Here is a 15,559-nt window from a genome sequence, read left to right as displayed (position 1 = left end):
ACAGAAATAATTTATTGACTCAGGCTGAAAGTCGTTCTCAAAAGAAGGAATGCATCGAATTAAGAATCATTCTTCATTAAAAAAAAAAAAAAAGGAAAATCAGATGATTTCCTCAAAAGTTTTAATTATTATAGGTTGCTTCCTCCTCACTTTAAGAAGCCTATAAAGTATAAGGTTCCAGGACAAAGAAAATTTAAAGCATATATCTATACACATATCTCTGTTAGGAATCTTTCCTTATAAGAATGATGAGATACCAAGGACATCTGAAGAAGTACACCCAACTTTTGCATACCAATATAAAGAAAAATACTCAAAAATTTTAAAAGAACTTTTAAAATTAATATAAATCATTAAAGAACAAGCAACTTTTCTACAAACTACAAAGATGAAAATGTTAAAATTGGAATACAAAAGGAACTAGAAAAATTACCTCTGTGAGAGAGAAAATCCAGAGATTTGCTTCTCTGGCGAGAGCAGAGTTTCTTTGAATTACGTTCCATATCATATTCTCCAGAACCACTGACTATCCTCACGAGCTCTTCATCTACAGATGGAGAAGTACCTGTGAAAGTTAATAAATAAATCGATACCTGTTAAAATTAATTATTTTAAAGTATTATATGTTAACAGAATTAAAAATAATCTAATTAGAGTATTATAATAAAATTATATTTTTATATTTTGATAATAGAACTTTAATAATATTGGCACCTCCGTAGCCAGGTGGGCAGGAGCAGCAGTGCGTAGCACACGCTTCTTGATTAGACCGGGGTTCGAGCCCATGACCACCAAATACGGAGGATATGGAAAGGTCAGGGAATGATCACCACATATCCCCGGAGCAATATGCCCTTAGTTGCTAATGCTCCTAAAAACCATAACAGAACTTTAATAAAAACATATCATTATTAAATTACTTTAATGAAAACTTTGAAAAGCAATAAAGAAACAAAATTCAATAAGAGATAAATCAAACAGGTACACATAAAAAAACTATACTAGAAACCATTAATAAATTAATTAAATAATAGTGCAAATCCTGTGTGAGATAATTCTGAATTGCACGTATGAGTGAGGGATAGAAGTGAAACATCTGTAGTAAAATTGGGATTGACTGCTTAGCAAGCAGGCTCAGCTGCTGTTAGATGTTAACAGACTGCTGGAGCCAGAAGCAGATTTGAGAGAAAAAAGTAATGATTTCAACAAGTTTTAGGCTGACATGTTTGGCACACTGTTCCAACAGGTACAAGAAATGGCTGTAAAATCACAGCTTTGAGTGCAAGAGCATCTTTGGCTATTTTGCAACTAATTTTTTGGAAGTTAGAAGTGTTTAGTCTGAATTTAACATGACATTCTTACAGTTTTTTATAATATTGAATTAATTCAAGAAAGTCAGATGTTTCTATTTATTTCTGGTTTATCATCCATGCGAATTTCAAAGCGACTGGCTCTTGGATCCAGCCTGTGACTGAAAGGATGACTGCTAAGTCCTATTGTGGCATAGGACCCCCAACTGGGATTTCCAACTGGGCAGACAATGAGTACATGTTTGACAGTGAACATAGTGTTATACTTTTGTTATTGTGGTTGGTCTGAGGCTGTGAAAAGATAAAAGTAAATCAGATGAATGTGACCAATCCTCAGTGTTGCAAGAGCAACTAGTACATTTCATTTTGATTCAGATGTACGCTGGTTTTCCAGTGACTAATTCAAGAAGTTTATTATTTGTCTGAATCTGCCAAATTCACATCTGCAATTCTACACTCATGAGCAAAACAATTATGACCACCTGCCTAATAGCATGTTGAACAACCTTTCGCTGTGATAACTGCGTGTACCTGGTGTGGCATCAACTCCATGGGATTGCAGGTATCCTCAGCTATCCTGGACTAGCTGAACAGAAGGACATTCTGGAGTTTGGGAATGGAGTGAGGCACTAGAATGGACTGGTGAATTATGTGTTACACCACACCCCACAAATTCTTGATGGGACTGAAGTCAGGGGAATTTGGAGGCCAGGGGACTACACAAAATGCTTGGACATGATTCTCCAACCATTCCTGCACAATAAGGGCCCTTTGACACAGGGCATTGTCTTGTTAAAAGAGTCCAATGTCATCTGGATACACAGTCATCATGCACAGCAAAACATGGTCCAAAATAATAGGATCTGGTAATGAAGGTGTGCTCAATGGGGACGAGGGACCCAGTGATGTCAAGGAAAACATCCCCCAAACCATGAAACTACTGCCACTGACCTGATTTCAACCAACCATGTAGTCTGGTTGCAGTTGTTCACCTCTTTGCCACAGAATATGCACCTAGACCTTGATTGATCAGAACAGGTGCCTCTTTTCCAGCTGTCCAATGTCCAGGAATGGTGCTTCTGTATACACTGCAGGTGGTGTTGATAACAGATGGTCAATATGGGCACATGAACAGGTCACCTACTTCACATGCCTATCCGCAAGAGCATCTGTTCGATGGTGTGCTCGGAAACATTCCTCTGCACTCTGGTTATAGTCTGCCATTAACTCGGGGATCATGAATCATCTGCTGTCCCAGACAACACGTGCCAACCAGGGGTGGCCTCCCCATTATAGCATGTTGGGTGGTTGTGTATCTCTCTCTTCAGCCCACTCCCACACCTTTACTACAGTGGCCTTTGAATAGCCAATACCTGTTGCTAAAATGCCAGCCCTCACCTTCCTAGCACTGCAAATTGTTTCCCATCAAATTCTTCCCTTTCCCCATTGCAGACTTTATACTGATAAACTGACAGAAACTACCCATGCTGTCATTATATATGCTGTGCTGATCAGTGACATCACTCCTAGGTGTTGTGGGATGCATTCACTTGTGGAGACAGGAGTAGCCATAATCTTTTGGCTCGTGAGTGAATAAATCCCACAGCACCTAGGAGTGATGTCACTGACTGGCACAGTATATACAGTGACAGCACGAGTAGTTCCTGTCAGTCTGTCCCGACAAACTGACAAGAACTACCCAAGGAAAAATTGCCTAACTTTCCCCATTAAAAGATCAAATTTCATATTTGTGACTTCCTTTTTCCATTCAAGTTGTCAGTTGTTCTCACTCTAATTGCCAAACTTTTAGTATGATAAAATATTTGCTTTAAAGTTTGTATAAATTGTCCTCTTCAAATTGTAGTGCGTGTTGCTTAACAAAGATAAATTTTCTTTAATATAGTTGGGAAAGGACGTTAGATGATTTCTATCTATATGGTAAATTAAATACTATACACAGTAATACATATAATAATAATAAGTGAGTGTTATTTATTATTATTATTATATATAGTATATAATTTACCATATGAACTTTTCTTTAATTAACTTGAGTACATTATTTTTAAACATACAAAATATGTTGAATCTTCCCAACAAGAATAAAATTTCAATGTATGCAGTTTCACTGTGAAATATTAAGTAAAACTCACCAAACTGATTTTAACTTCCCATATTATTTCCATTAGTAGAGAAGTAATTACATTCACTGAAATTACTTCTGCACTGATCCTTTTGTTCTGGCCTGTAATCCACAATATTATTTTATAAGCAATGAACCTTTTTGGATAGATGTACACTGAAAGCACAGAATTCACGGGATACCTGGTTCCTAGGCAACACGATGCTGTCACCCCTCTTGCTGGTGAACAAACCCACTGCTTGGAAGATATATCAGTACACTGCATCCACGTAGATGGCAATTCAATGTCAGTATGGATAAACATTGTGAGTCAACCGACTTTGAAAGAGGGATGATAGTGGTTGCCCGACGCATCAGTCACTCTATTGTGGAGGTGGTACAGAAATTGCACTATCCCTGTTAGAGAGTATATTGGGAATATGCCATTTCTGGAATAACATCTCATTGCGGACAGTGCTGTTGGTGGAGAAAGGTGGTGGATGAACGTGGTTGTCTGTCTCGCATTGTTTCAGCCAACTGGAGAGCAACGGTGGCACAAATCACTGCTAACTTTAATGAGGGAGATGCCAGAAACGTCTCCACCAAGATCATCAGGTGATCATTAGCTGCAATAGGTTATGGGAGCCGCTGACCCGCCAGAGTCCCATTGCTAATGCCACGACACAGGATTCTATGTCTCAACTGGGCGAAAGAACATTGGCAATGGACCTTGAATGATTAGAGATGGGTCTCCTGGTCCAATGAGTCCCATTTCCAGATATTTTGCATGGACAGGAGGGTGCATATCTGGTGGAAACCGCATGAAGCTATGCACCTGTCATGTCAACAAGGAACTGTTCAGGCAGGTGGATGGTCAGTAATGGTCTGGGGCGTGTTCAACTGGCACACGTTGGAACCTCTGATATGTCTAGACATCTCTGAATGATCTAGGTTACGGGTCCATCCTTGCAGACCATCTGCATCCCTTCATTGTCATCGTGCACCCACAGGACAATGCACCTCCCCACACAGCTGTGGTGACTAGAACATGGTTCAAAGAGCATTCTGCAGATTTTATCACCATGGAATGGCCTCTCCGTTCACCAGACATGAACCCTGTGGGGCATCTTTGGGATGCTGTGAAAGGTCCGTTCGAGCATTGGATCCTCCACCCAGGAATGTGATGGAATTATGGACAGCGGGGAAGCAAACATGGATGGAAATACCCATGGAATGCTTTTGTGAACTAGTGGACTCAATGCCTCGCCATGTGACTGCTCTTATCTGAGCGAAAGGTGGGCCTACCCATTACTAGATAGGTATCCCATGATTTCTGTCCACTCAGTGTACTTTTGAATGAGCATTTATTCTATTTTTCAACTTGGTCAAATTCAAACCTTTAATCACATCTAGCATTATATGTAGTAATATGCAATGTGCAATAATCTTTTGCATACAATTGACTGTAATTGAAATTTATATTTAAATCAACATGTTTTATTCATAATTTAACTACACAGCATATTAATTATATATGACTAAACTTTACTATTAAAGCTTTTAAAATCAAATCATCACAGCTGTTCCACTAAACTGTATTTTAATAATTCTCTCTAGGTTGGTAGCACTGTCCAACAGCATAACATCATGTTACACTACTCATGCTCATCATTTTGCTACAATGAGTATGCAAAATTGGTGAGGGAAGCAATGTACAAATTATGAAGAGGGTAAAATATATCTATTATACAATCAAACATTTCCTGCACAGGATTATACAATATTTTAATGATCAGATAAGTAATTAATTTAATGCTTATTCTTGCTGTGATTTTAAAGAAATATATACAATCATTATTCTTAAAGTGGCTAAAGTTGATGAAGTTGTGGGCCAGATATCTTTTAAAGGAATAAAAGGTGATATTGCTGTACACATTGGCACTAATGATATTAAGAGAAGGAGATTATTTAATTAGTATATGATTCAAAAATGCAAGCTTATACAGCATCAGCAAAAAAAAAAAAAAAAAAAAATCCACTTCACTTATCCATCCCTGTCAATAGTTTTTCAAGTACAAGAACAGAGCAATGTCCAGAAAAAGTTGCACGTTAGGATAAATTGAAAGTGTTTGCAATTCTGCCCGCCCACACGACAGGAAGGAATACATGACGAAAGACATTTCAATTGATTTTTTTTTTTTTTTGGCCATGGAAAGGTTGTGTAAAGTTCATGGGAAAGAATTTTTCTTAGCATGGTCTGTGCTTGTCAATAGGAGAGACTGTTTCTATTGGTATGGAATATATGACATACAATTAAACAAAAAAAGGGGTGCAAGAATATTTGCTGATAGAATCAAAGCATTGTTAGTTAGGTTGGAAAACTGCTAGCTTGGAAAGGGGATAACACAGACTAACTAGTAGATAAAGGCAGAGGTGAAAGTGATCCTTGCACTGCTTCTATTTATTATTATTATTAGTAGTAATAATAGTATTAGCCATATGATGTAAGGGAGCCTGAAGCTTATGCTGCAACAGCCAAAAAAAATTTCTGAACTACCCAGAGAGAGAGAGAGAGAGAGAGAGAGAGAGAGAAATAAAAGGAAATCACCAAGGAAGAGAAGAATGATGATATCCAGCTCAGGACCCTGGGTGTGCCAAGCCCATATTCACCAGATGTGAGTCCCAGGGTTTTTTTTTTTTTTTTTTTTTTTGAACATGCAGGAGCCTGGAAAGCAAGATGTTGTGGAAAGCAAGATGTTGTGGATTTCAAGAACTGCTGCAGTTCCTCATGGAACAAGCATATACATGGGTTGTGTTAGGGTTACTAAAAGTAAAAATAGTTGCAGGTATATTTGTATGTACACTAATGCTATGAGCACAGTAAATAAATTTGATGAATTTGAAATACTAATCAAAAACCAAATGGAGACAATGTGGAGATATCAGAGACATGGTTTCACTCAGATATAAGGATTCAGAATTTGAATATGGGGAGTACAATGTGTACAGAAAGGATGGATAGGACAGGAGGAAGGGTTATGCTATTAGTTAAGCAGCACATAAAATCTAAGACAATGCATCCAGTGGAAACTGGAGGCCAGTGCAATTTTGAGTCAGTTTGGTGTGACATAAGGAAAACAAAAATGTGACACTAGGAAAACAAAAATGAAGTCAGGAGTATGCTATAGGCCTAATGACTGTGATGAGTAATAACGAAGCACATACAGACTGGGCCATTAACTCAATGTCTGAGTCTTATAATAGGAGACTGTAACTTGTGGATTTATTAGATGATTGTTTCTTACACACCATTTTAGAGAGACAACAAGAGAAAGCAATACTCTTGATACGATTATGGGCAGTGATCCATTGTGCATTAAAAATCTGCAGATAAAAGATCCACCAGGTGGCAATGATCACAATATATTGATGTGGGATTTACTTGTAACTACTTGTAAGTTATACCTACTGCCAAAGGCAACAGAAAGGGGTTTTGCTTTCATAAAGGTGACTACAGTGATCTCAGACAGTTTCTAAACGCTATGCACAAGGACCAACAGATGAAGTTAGTAATGGAAAATTCTAAATGGGAAGCATTCAGGGATATTCTTGTAAAAGCTACTAGGCTTTTATACCAACTAAGAGATACAGTTCAAGGTACAGACCTAAATGAATCTCAGATAAACTAATGAGACTTGTAGCAGAGAAGAAAACAGTAACCCCAAAATAACTTATACACTTGGTGGAGTTGAACTAAAGCCGGTAGTAGGGTGAAAGAGATTTGGATGTTATGATACGGTTAAACACGAAGTTCTCTGAGCATTGTAGACAGGTTGCAAGGAAGACCTATAGTGTCCAATTGATGACTTATCGAACAATTGCTAGTAGAGATAAGGACGTCAAAATCCTATTATATATAAGGGTATTGTAAGACCACACTTGGAATACTGTGTTGAAGTATTGCAACCACACTTAAAGAAAGAAACTGTACTTCTTGAAAGGGTCCAAAGACGAGTAATTCGCCTGGTGAGGTTGGAAAAGGGTGTCCATACGAGGGGACTTCGAATATGTCGGTTGTAGAGCTTGTAAACTAGGCATCTTAGAGGAGACTTGATTGAGGTGTTTAAGGCTCTGAGAGGCATAAGTAGAATGAATGAGGATGAAATTTTCATGGTTATAAATGATTATAGAACTAGGGGGCATAATTTCAAGTTACGGGGGAAATGTTTAGACTGGATTGCAGGAAGTTTTATTTTAGTCAGAGAGTTATAAATTACTGGAATAAGTTATCTACATGGGTGATAGAAGCTGACAGTTTGGGGAAATTCAACGGTCAGCCGGATAATTCGCTACAGGAGGAGGGAAATACATAGGTTGTCTATTTCCTTTTCTCTTATTAGTTTTATTTTTTTAATTTTCTTATTATTATTCTTATTTTTTTATTTTTATTCTTATTTTTTTATTTTATTTAATTTTTTTTTTCTTGGTTGGTGCAGCATAGGCCAGAGGCTTCCTTGCACCATGTAACCATTGCTACTAAAAACTGCATATAATGCATATAAATTGTCAGGTGATACAGAAGCCTATGATGGATATAAACGAGGCTACAATCAGGTCACAAAGGAGGTTAGGCATGCTAAGGCAGATTAAGAGAGGTTTCTGCTTAATTTGGAGTGAAACTCTGTGACCAAGATAAATCTAGATGGGGTTCACATAAAGTTTGCCAAATGTGTGTTGAAGCACTGAGATTGTAGAAAAATGATAAAAAGAAGGCTATGCCATTTGCAATTCCCATGATTTGGCAGGAAGCAACAGACCACTGTGATGACAGTTACTTTGCATAGTTAATTTAGAGGGATATAAAGCAAAGAGTAAGAAGGGCATTGCGCATCCTAATATTCCATCTGCCATTAGACCAGTCCCACATGGAGATAACCTACTGATTCCATGCCCTCCACTACTTATAGTAATAAAGGCATGTGATGCAAGACAGCAAGCATATAAGATTATGTAGCATCAGCCAAAAAAAAAAAGAAAAAAAAAGAAAAAAAAAAAAGGGAAAAAAAGAAATTCACAACCATTCCCTCTAAAAGTTTGTCCAGTTCCTTCTTGAATTTATTTAAGCTATGAACTTCCAACAACGAGAGATGGAAGTTTGTTCCAGCAATTAACCACCTGCTGGCTAAAGGCAAATTTCCGCACATCTTTTCTACAGCTGTCTTTCCTCAATTTGAATTTATGCCCCTTTAGGTTCATAATCTGAGCAAATGGAAGAATCTCATCAGAATTCAGCATGCTCAACCCATTTAAGGCCTTATACACCTCAATCAGATCACCTCTTAGGTGCCTAGTCTCCAAACGCTGAAATTTGCAGAACTTAAGTCTCTTGGTAAGAGGATCCCATTCATTCCCATCACCAATCTTGTCGCCCTTCTCTGTACACGCTCAAGCAAATCTACATCCTTCCTAAAATGAGGCCTCCAGACCTGTACACAGTACTCAAGGCGTGGCCTGACCATTGCCTTATACAAAGGGATAATCAGCTTTTCTCTGCTAGCAAAATTTCTGTATATCATTGACAAAACCCCATGACGTGCTCTGACAGCCTGTCTGCATTGCTCAGAAAACTTTATATCTGACTGCACAATTACTTTCATGACTTTTTCATTTTCTTAGTCTCCTAAGTGTAATACCAAACAGTTGGTACATTCCTCTGAGGTTACTTCTACCCGTATGCAGTACAAATGCATACGGGTAGAAGTAACCGTATGCAGTACTTTGCATTTGTCAAGGTTAACAAATGTGCCCATGTGCCCAAATTTTCTAGATCCTGTTGCAGCAGCGTACCGTGATTAGTGTCATTAACAACCCTGCCAAACTTTGTATCATCTGCAAACTTCGACACTAAACCTGATATACACTAATGAGCCAAAACATTATGACCAGCGAGTCGTTATGCAAATGGAATCAACTGCAGGTGAATTACAGCTCGTGCATGGGTCGGGACATGATATAAAAAACACCTGATACTGAGCTCCATTAATTAGTGTTACCCTTGTTCTTCAGATGGGAAAGGCAGCGAACTTAAACGAGTTTGACAAAAGCCAAATTGTAATGGCCAGACGACTGGGTCGTCTGGGTCAGAGCACATCCAAAACTGCATGGCTGGTGGGATGCTCATCATCAGCCGTAGTTAGTACCTACCGAAAGTGGTCCGAGGAGGGGAAACCCAAGAACTGCTGGCAAGGTGTTGGATGACCATGGCTCATTGATGCTCTAAGTGAGCGAAGGCTCTCCCGGGTGGTACGTGGCAACAGAACTTACTGGCGAAACTCACCAGTAATTGGAATGTTGGTGATGGAAGTAATGTGTCACAACACACAGTATATCAAACCTTGCTGAAAATGGGGCTGCATAGCCACAGGCCACTCTGAGTGCCCATGCTAACTATGGTTCACCGTCTACAGCACCTACAATGGGCACGCAAGCATTAAAACTGGACTTTGAGTGATTGGAAGAAGCTCATCTGGTCCAATGAATCATGTTTCCTGTTGTACCATGTGGACAGCCAGGTACGTGTGCATCATTTACTTGGGGAAGTGATGGTGTTAGGATGCACTGTGGGACAAAAACAAGCTGGTGGTGGCAGTGTCATGATTTGGGCGATGTTCTGCTGGGATACCCTGGGTCCAGTTGTTGTTGTTATTTGGTTTTTAGGAACATTAGCAACTAAGGTCATATTGCTCCAGGGATATGCGGTGGTCATTCCCTGACCTTTCAGCATCCTCCATATTTGGTGGTCACGGGCTCGAACCCCGGTCTAATCAAGAAGTGTGTGTGTGCTACGCACTGCTGCTCCTGCCCGCCTGGCTACGGAGGCACCCCTGGATCCAGTCATCCATGTGCTGGGCAATTTGATGTCTACCACCTACTTAAACATCATGCTGACCAGGTACACCCTTTCGTGGCAACGGTCTTCCCCTCTGGCAGTGCCGTCTTTCAGCAGGATAATGCGCCATGCCACACAGCCCAGATTGTTAAAGACTGGTTCGTGGAACATGAGGAAGACTTCCAGGTATTGCCCTGGCCTCCAAATTCCTCCAGACATCAATCCCATTGAGCATCTGTGGATTATGTTGAAACAGCAACTCCGATCTGTGGCATCTCAACCACAGACTTTACAGGAGTTAAAGGATTTGCTGGTTACGTGTTGGTACCAGATACCACAAGACACATTTAGAAATCTTGTAGCATCCATGCCTTGGCAAGTAGGAGCTGTTTTGGCTGCATTTGGAGGATCAACATCATATTAGGTAGGTGGTCATAATGTTTTGTCTCATCGGTGTATACTTGGATTTCAGGTACCTTCATCAATATCACTGATAAATATACAAAACAACAGTGGGCCCAACTCTGCACTCTGTGGAATTCTACTAATAACATTAGTCCAAGAAGAGCAGCATCCATTGATTACCACTCTCTGTCTTCTCCCATTCAACCACCCTTTTATCCATTGTAGCAACTTAAACTTAATACAATTCTGCTCCAATTGGTACAATAATCTTCCATGTGCTACAGTGTCAAAAGCTTTCCTGAAATCCAAGTATATGATATCAAAATTATTTTTTGCATCCCATTCCTTTGTAACCACATCATAGTATCCAATTAAATTTGTCAGACAAGACTTTCCCTTAACAAACCGATGCTGTGTCTGAATTATTGCTGCAGTCTTGTCTAGATAATTCTGCAATATTGGAGAAAGCAGCAGCAGAGAGTGCTGAAATTGAAGCTTCTGAAGAGAAACTGAAGTCTACACCACCTGGAGACACTGAATCTAGCCCTCAACTGTTTTCACATTATGAACTCAATGACCTTGTAAGAGATTAAAATTTACCAAAGGAAGCTGCAGAACTCACTGGTTCTAGACTTAAGTCAAAAAATGTTCTATCATGTGGAATGTTTTTCTCATGGTACAGACAGAGAACGAGAACTAGTCCCCTATTTTTCTGAGAAGGATTCTATGGTTTTTTGCAGTAATATAAACTACTTAATGAACTATTTAGGAATTAGTTACAATCCTACACAGTGGAGACTTTTTACTGACTCATCAAAGAGGAGTCTCAAAGGTGTGTTGCATAACAACTGAAATAAATATGGGCCAATTCTAGTAGCTCACTCTGTGCATTTGAAAGAAACATATGAAAACTTGAAGTTGTTGACAAATATGAGATATGAAGAACATGGCTGGTTGGTCTATGATGACTTAGTGTGATGTGGATGTTACTTGAACAACAATCTGGCTACACAAAAATGGCTTGCTTTTAGTGGAGGAATGGTCAGGCAAGGAGTAAGCACTGGGACGTCAAGGTCTTGACAAAGCACACCCAGGGTCCTGAGCTGGATATCATCATTCTTCTCTTTCTTGGTGATTCCTTTCTACTCTCTCTCTCTCTCTGGGTAAATTGGAAATTTTTTTTTTTTTTTTGGCTGGTGCAGCATAAGCTTCAGGCTTCCTTGCACTGTACGGCTAATAATAATAAAAAAGAGGAGCAGTTTGTTTTCCAGATCAAAGAACATGTTCATAAACCCCTGGTAGATCTCTAAACTGTCCTCCTTCCACTCTTACACATCAAACTAGGTTTAAGGAAACAGTTTGTGAAAGATTTACCTCGAAGTACAAAGGTAGTTGAGGGTCTCTGTTTCAACGACCTCTGTACTAAATTTTCCCACTAATCTTCCACAAGAAGCTAAAACTTTGTTATTTTTGATGGACCTCAAATTTGAAAACTGATGAATGATCAAGATTTTTAAGGAACTAGGAATAAAAAAAAAAAAAAAAACAGGCATGGATTAGCTTTGGGTCTTGTTGCGAACATAGGGAACAACAAGGAACCAGACTACAAGAATATAGTTGAAAATATGTTGGCAAACTTCAAGAAGCTAAGATATAACACAAGTGTCAAGGTTTTTGTTGTTGTATTTGGGATTTTGGCACAAGGGCCTCTTGGGCCATATTGTGCCTGTTCGATATTTGCTTATCACAAATTTCTCATGTTATTGTGATCACTGACTATTATAAAGATTTATCTGTTTCAAATAAGTAAACAGTTCCTCCAAATTTGGATCATTGCCAAGAATCTGCAATAAGGTTATCAGTTCCTTCAAGTGGGATAGGGAGGTAAAGCTTGATTTTCTGGTAGTTGAAAGTTGGGGACATTCAATGAGAATATGATTTATTGTTAGCTGCGACTGGCAAAAAAAAACACTGAGGAGGGTTCTCTCCCATAAGCAAATACAGATGAGTTGGATGTGAATGACTGATGCAGAGCCTTGCTAGAATTACTTCTTGCTGCCTGCTTTTCCCGATACTAGATATCCACAGTTTTGGCTTTTTTTTTTTTTTTTTTTTTTATCTGCAGCAGTTTATTATTTATTTGAGCTTTCCAGAGATCAGACCATTGCTTCCTACATGTTTCAATGATGGATTTGTAGTCAGTGTAGGGCACTTTTAGTTGCCTGGAAGAGCCTGAGTCAGGGTGTTTAGCGGCAGCGTCCGCTTGTTCATTACCTGGAATGCCTACATGACCAGGTATCCAGCAGAAGGTAACCTTTGCTCTTGCGCCATTAAACTCCAAACAACGACAACAACAAGATAACCGTCTGGTTGGCTTTTTGACAGTAAAATAACTTATACCGTATCTCTTTAAGGATCGGATGAGAGGGCAACATGGTAGATTGAATGGCAGTGATTGGGCTTAAGGTGTCTGCATATCAGAGATTGCTTTATACCGCTGTTGTGTATTCTATCTAGAGCTAGTTTTATTGCACATAATTCTGCAGTATAGATACTGCATTCCGTAGGAAGAGATGCAGCAACTGAGAAGGTGGAAGAAACTGCTGCAGCACCAATGGCTGCATCTGTTTTGGAGCCATCAGTATAGATAGGTATTTTATCTGAGTTTTCCAACGAATGAGTTTTATGGAGCTGTTGATAGTTGATATTTGCCAGAGAGGATTTTCCCCATCTTAAAAAGAAATTGTCGCAGAGAGGTGAGCATTCAATCCAGGGAGTTTCAGGAGTAGCAAGGTCTTGAAATATGTTCTGAAATTTAATATCCCAACTGATCATGAGTTCTTGCAGTCGAATCCCTGCGGGGCAGTTTTCATTAAGCTTATTGTGATATAATTCAGCATATTGAGGATCAAACAGGTATTGCCAGCTGGAGTGGGATGGTATGCTTTTAATTTTTGCTACATAATTACACAATAAGGATTTTCTCCTGAGATGCAAAGGGGGTTCATTTGCTTCAATATACAGGCTGTGGACCGGAGATGTTCTGAAGGCTCCCACAGCTATCCTAAGGGCACTATGCTGTATGGTGTTCAGACATAATAGTGAACCTAGCGGAGTCATAGACAGGTGATCCATAATCTAAGCATGATCTTATTAAAGCTCTATAGAGATGAAGGAGAGAGCTTCTGTCAGCATCCCAGGACATAGCAGAGGATGTTCTCTTAGGATGTTCAGTTTTTTAGTTCGACAGAAAGAAATATGGGAAGCAAAATTAAGTTTATTCTAAATATAACCACAACAGACGAAAATTGTTAGTGACAGGAATCAGGTTGTTTTTTAAAAATATTTCTGGATCCGGGTGAAGTTTCCATTTTTTACAAAAATGAATTGCACTAGATTTCTTTTCTGATAGGGAATAGCCATTCCGCAACGCCCATAATTTGATTTTAGCGATGGAAATTTGAAGTTTTCTATCAATGGCATTCATGGTTTGGGATTGACAAGAAACAATGAGGTCATCAATGAACATATATGATTCTACTATATTTGGTACATCCTGTGTCATGTTTGTAATTCTTATTGCAAATAATGTCGGACTAAAACTGGACCCAGAGGAATACCCTCCTCTTGTTCAAATGATTTGGATAAATTGTTCATGTATCTAACCTGAAATATTCTGTGGCATAGGAAGTTTTGTATAAAGTGGGGTAAATGACCTCTCAAGCCAAAAGAATGTTATTATTGTTATTTTATTTATTTTTTATTTTTTAGGAGCATTAGCAACTAAGGCCATATTGCTCCAGGGATATGCAGTGGTCATTCCCCGACCTTTCCGCATCCTCCGTATTTGGTGGGCATGGGCTCGAACCCCGGTCTAATCAAGAAACGTTTGCTACGCACTGCTGCTCCTGCCCACCTGGCTACCGAGGCACCGCCAAAAGAATGAAGATCTTGAAGTACACCGTATCGCCAGGTGTTATCAAAGGCTTTCTCAATATCAAGGTCGATCATGACCAGATGTTGTCCCCTTATGGATCATTTTGGATGTTTGCTTCTGCTTTTATCATTACATCTAACATGGACTGGTTCTTTCGAAACCCATACTGATTGCTATTTAGCAAGTTGTTAGTTTCCAGAAACCATATTAGCCACCTGTGAACCATTTTTTTCAAGACTTTGGCTAAACAGCTGGTCAGTGAAATTAGCCTGTAATTATGCGGAAAGCTGCAATCCTTTCCTGGCTTTGGAAAGGCTAGTATAATTGAGTGATGCCAGGAGTTTGGGTAAGTATTTTCTAGAAATATTCAATTGTAATATTTTAACAATGCCCTTTTTGTTCTGTTGTTTAGTTGGCTTATCATGACGTAGTAGATCCCATCTGGACCAGCAGCACTACTGGATGTTTTACTGAGCGCCCCTAAAAGTTCTGTTAATATAAATGGCTGGTTGTACGGGTGTGAAACTCTAGTAGAGAAATTGATCTTATGCTGCTCTGATGATTCTTTAATTTGCTGAAAGATTGGGTTGTAGGTGGATACGCCTGATGTACTGGCAAATGATTCTGCTAAGACATTTGAAATTTCTGCTGGAGAGGAAAACTCCTTTCCTTTCCAGTTTAATATTGAAGCAGGGGACTGCACATATTTGCCATTAAGTGTTTGTATTTTCTTCCAGATGAGTCTAATATCTGTGTCCTTGTTTATACCAGAGGAAAAGCCAATCCATGCATCTTTTTTTGCTTTCCTTCTTATTTGGCGAAACTTGGCTTTCATTCTTTTAAAACTAATTAGGTTACTGGTCGTGGGGAATTGGCAAAACAAATTCCAAGCACTA

The 15,559-nt window shown here is 39.1% G+C and overlaps 1 protein-coding gene across 5 annotated transcripts in view; it reads right to left on the bottom strand.

The window, feature by feature from the left end:
* Nucleotides 1-15,559, bottom strand: part of LOC150085023 (ral GTPase-activating protein subunit alpha-1) — a 529,619-nt gene that overhangs the window by 276,406 nt on the left and 237,654 nt on the right. For all 5 annotated transcript variants that reach the window (XM_090376739.1, XM_090376741.1, XM_090376740.1 and 2 more), the window contains one exon: nucleotides 434-565. In XM_090376739.1, coding sequence (XP_090232865.1) covers nucleotides 434-565 — 132 coding nt within the window. The remainder of the gene's footprint in view (nucleotides 1-433; nucleotides 566-15,559) is intronic.

The sequence above is a fragment of the Mastigoproctus giganteus genome, chromosome 6 (genome assembly GCF_048544385.1).
Source record: "Mastigoproctus giganteus isolate SK-2022 chromosome 6, ASM4854438v1, whole genome shotgun sequence".
In the NCBI taxonomy this organism is placed as follows: domain Eukaryota; kingdom Metazoa; phylum Arthropoda; class Arachnida; order Uropygi; family Thelyphonidae; genus Mastigoproctus; species Mastigoproctus giganteus.
This window is presented reverse-complemented; position numbering and strand designations above follow the sequence as displayed.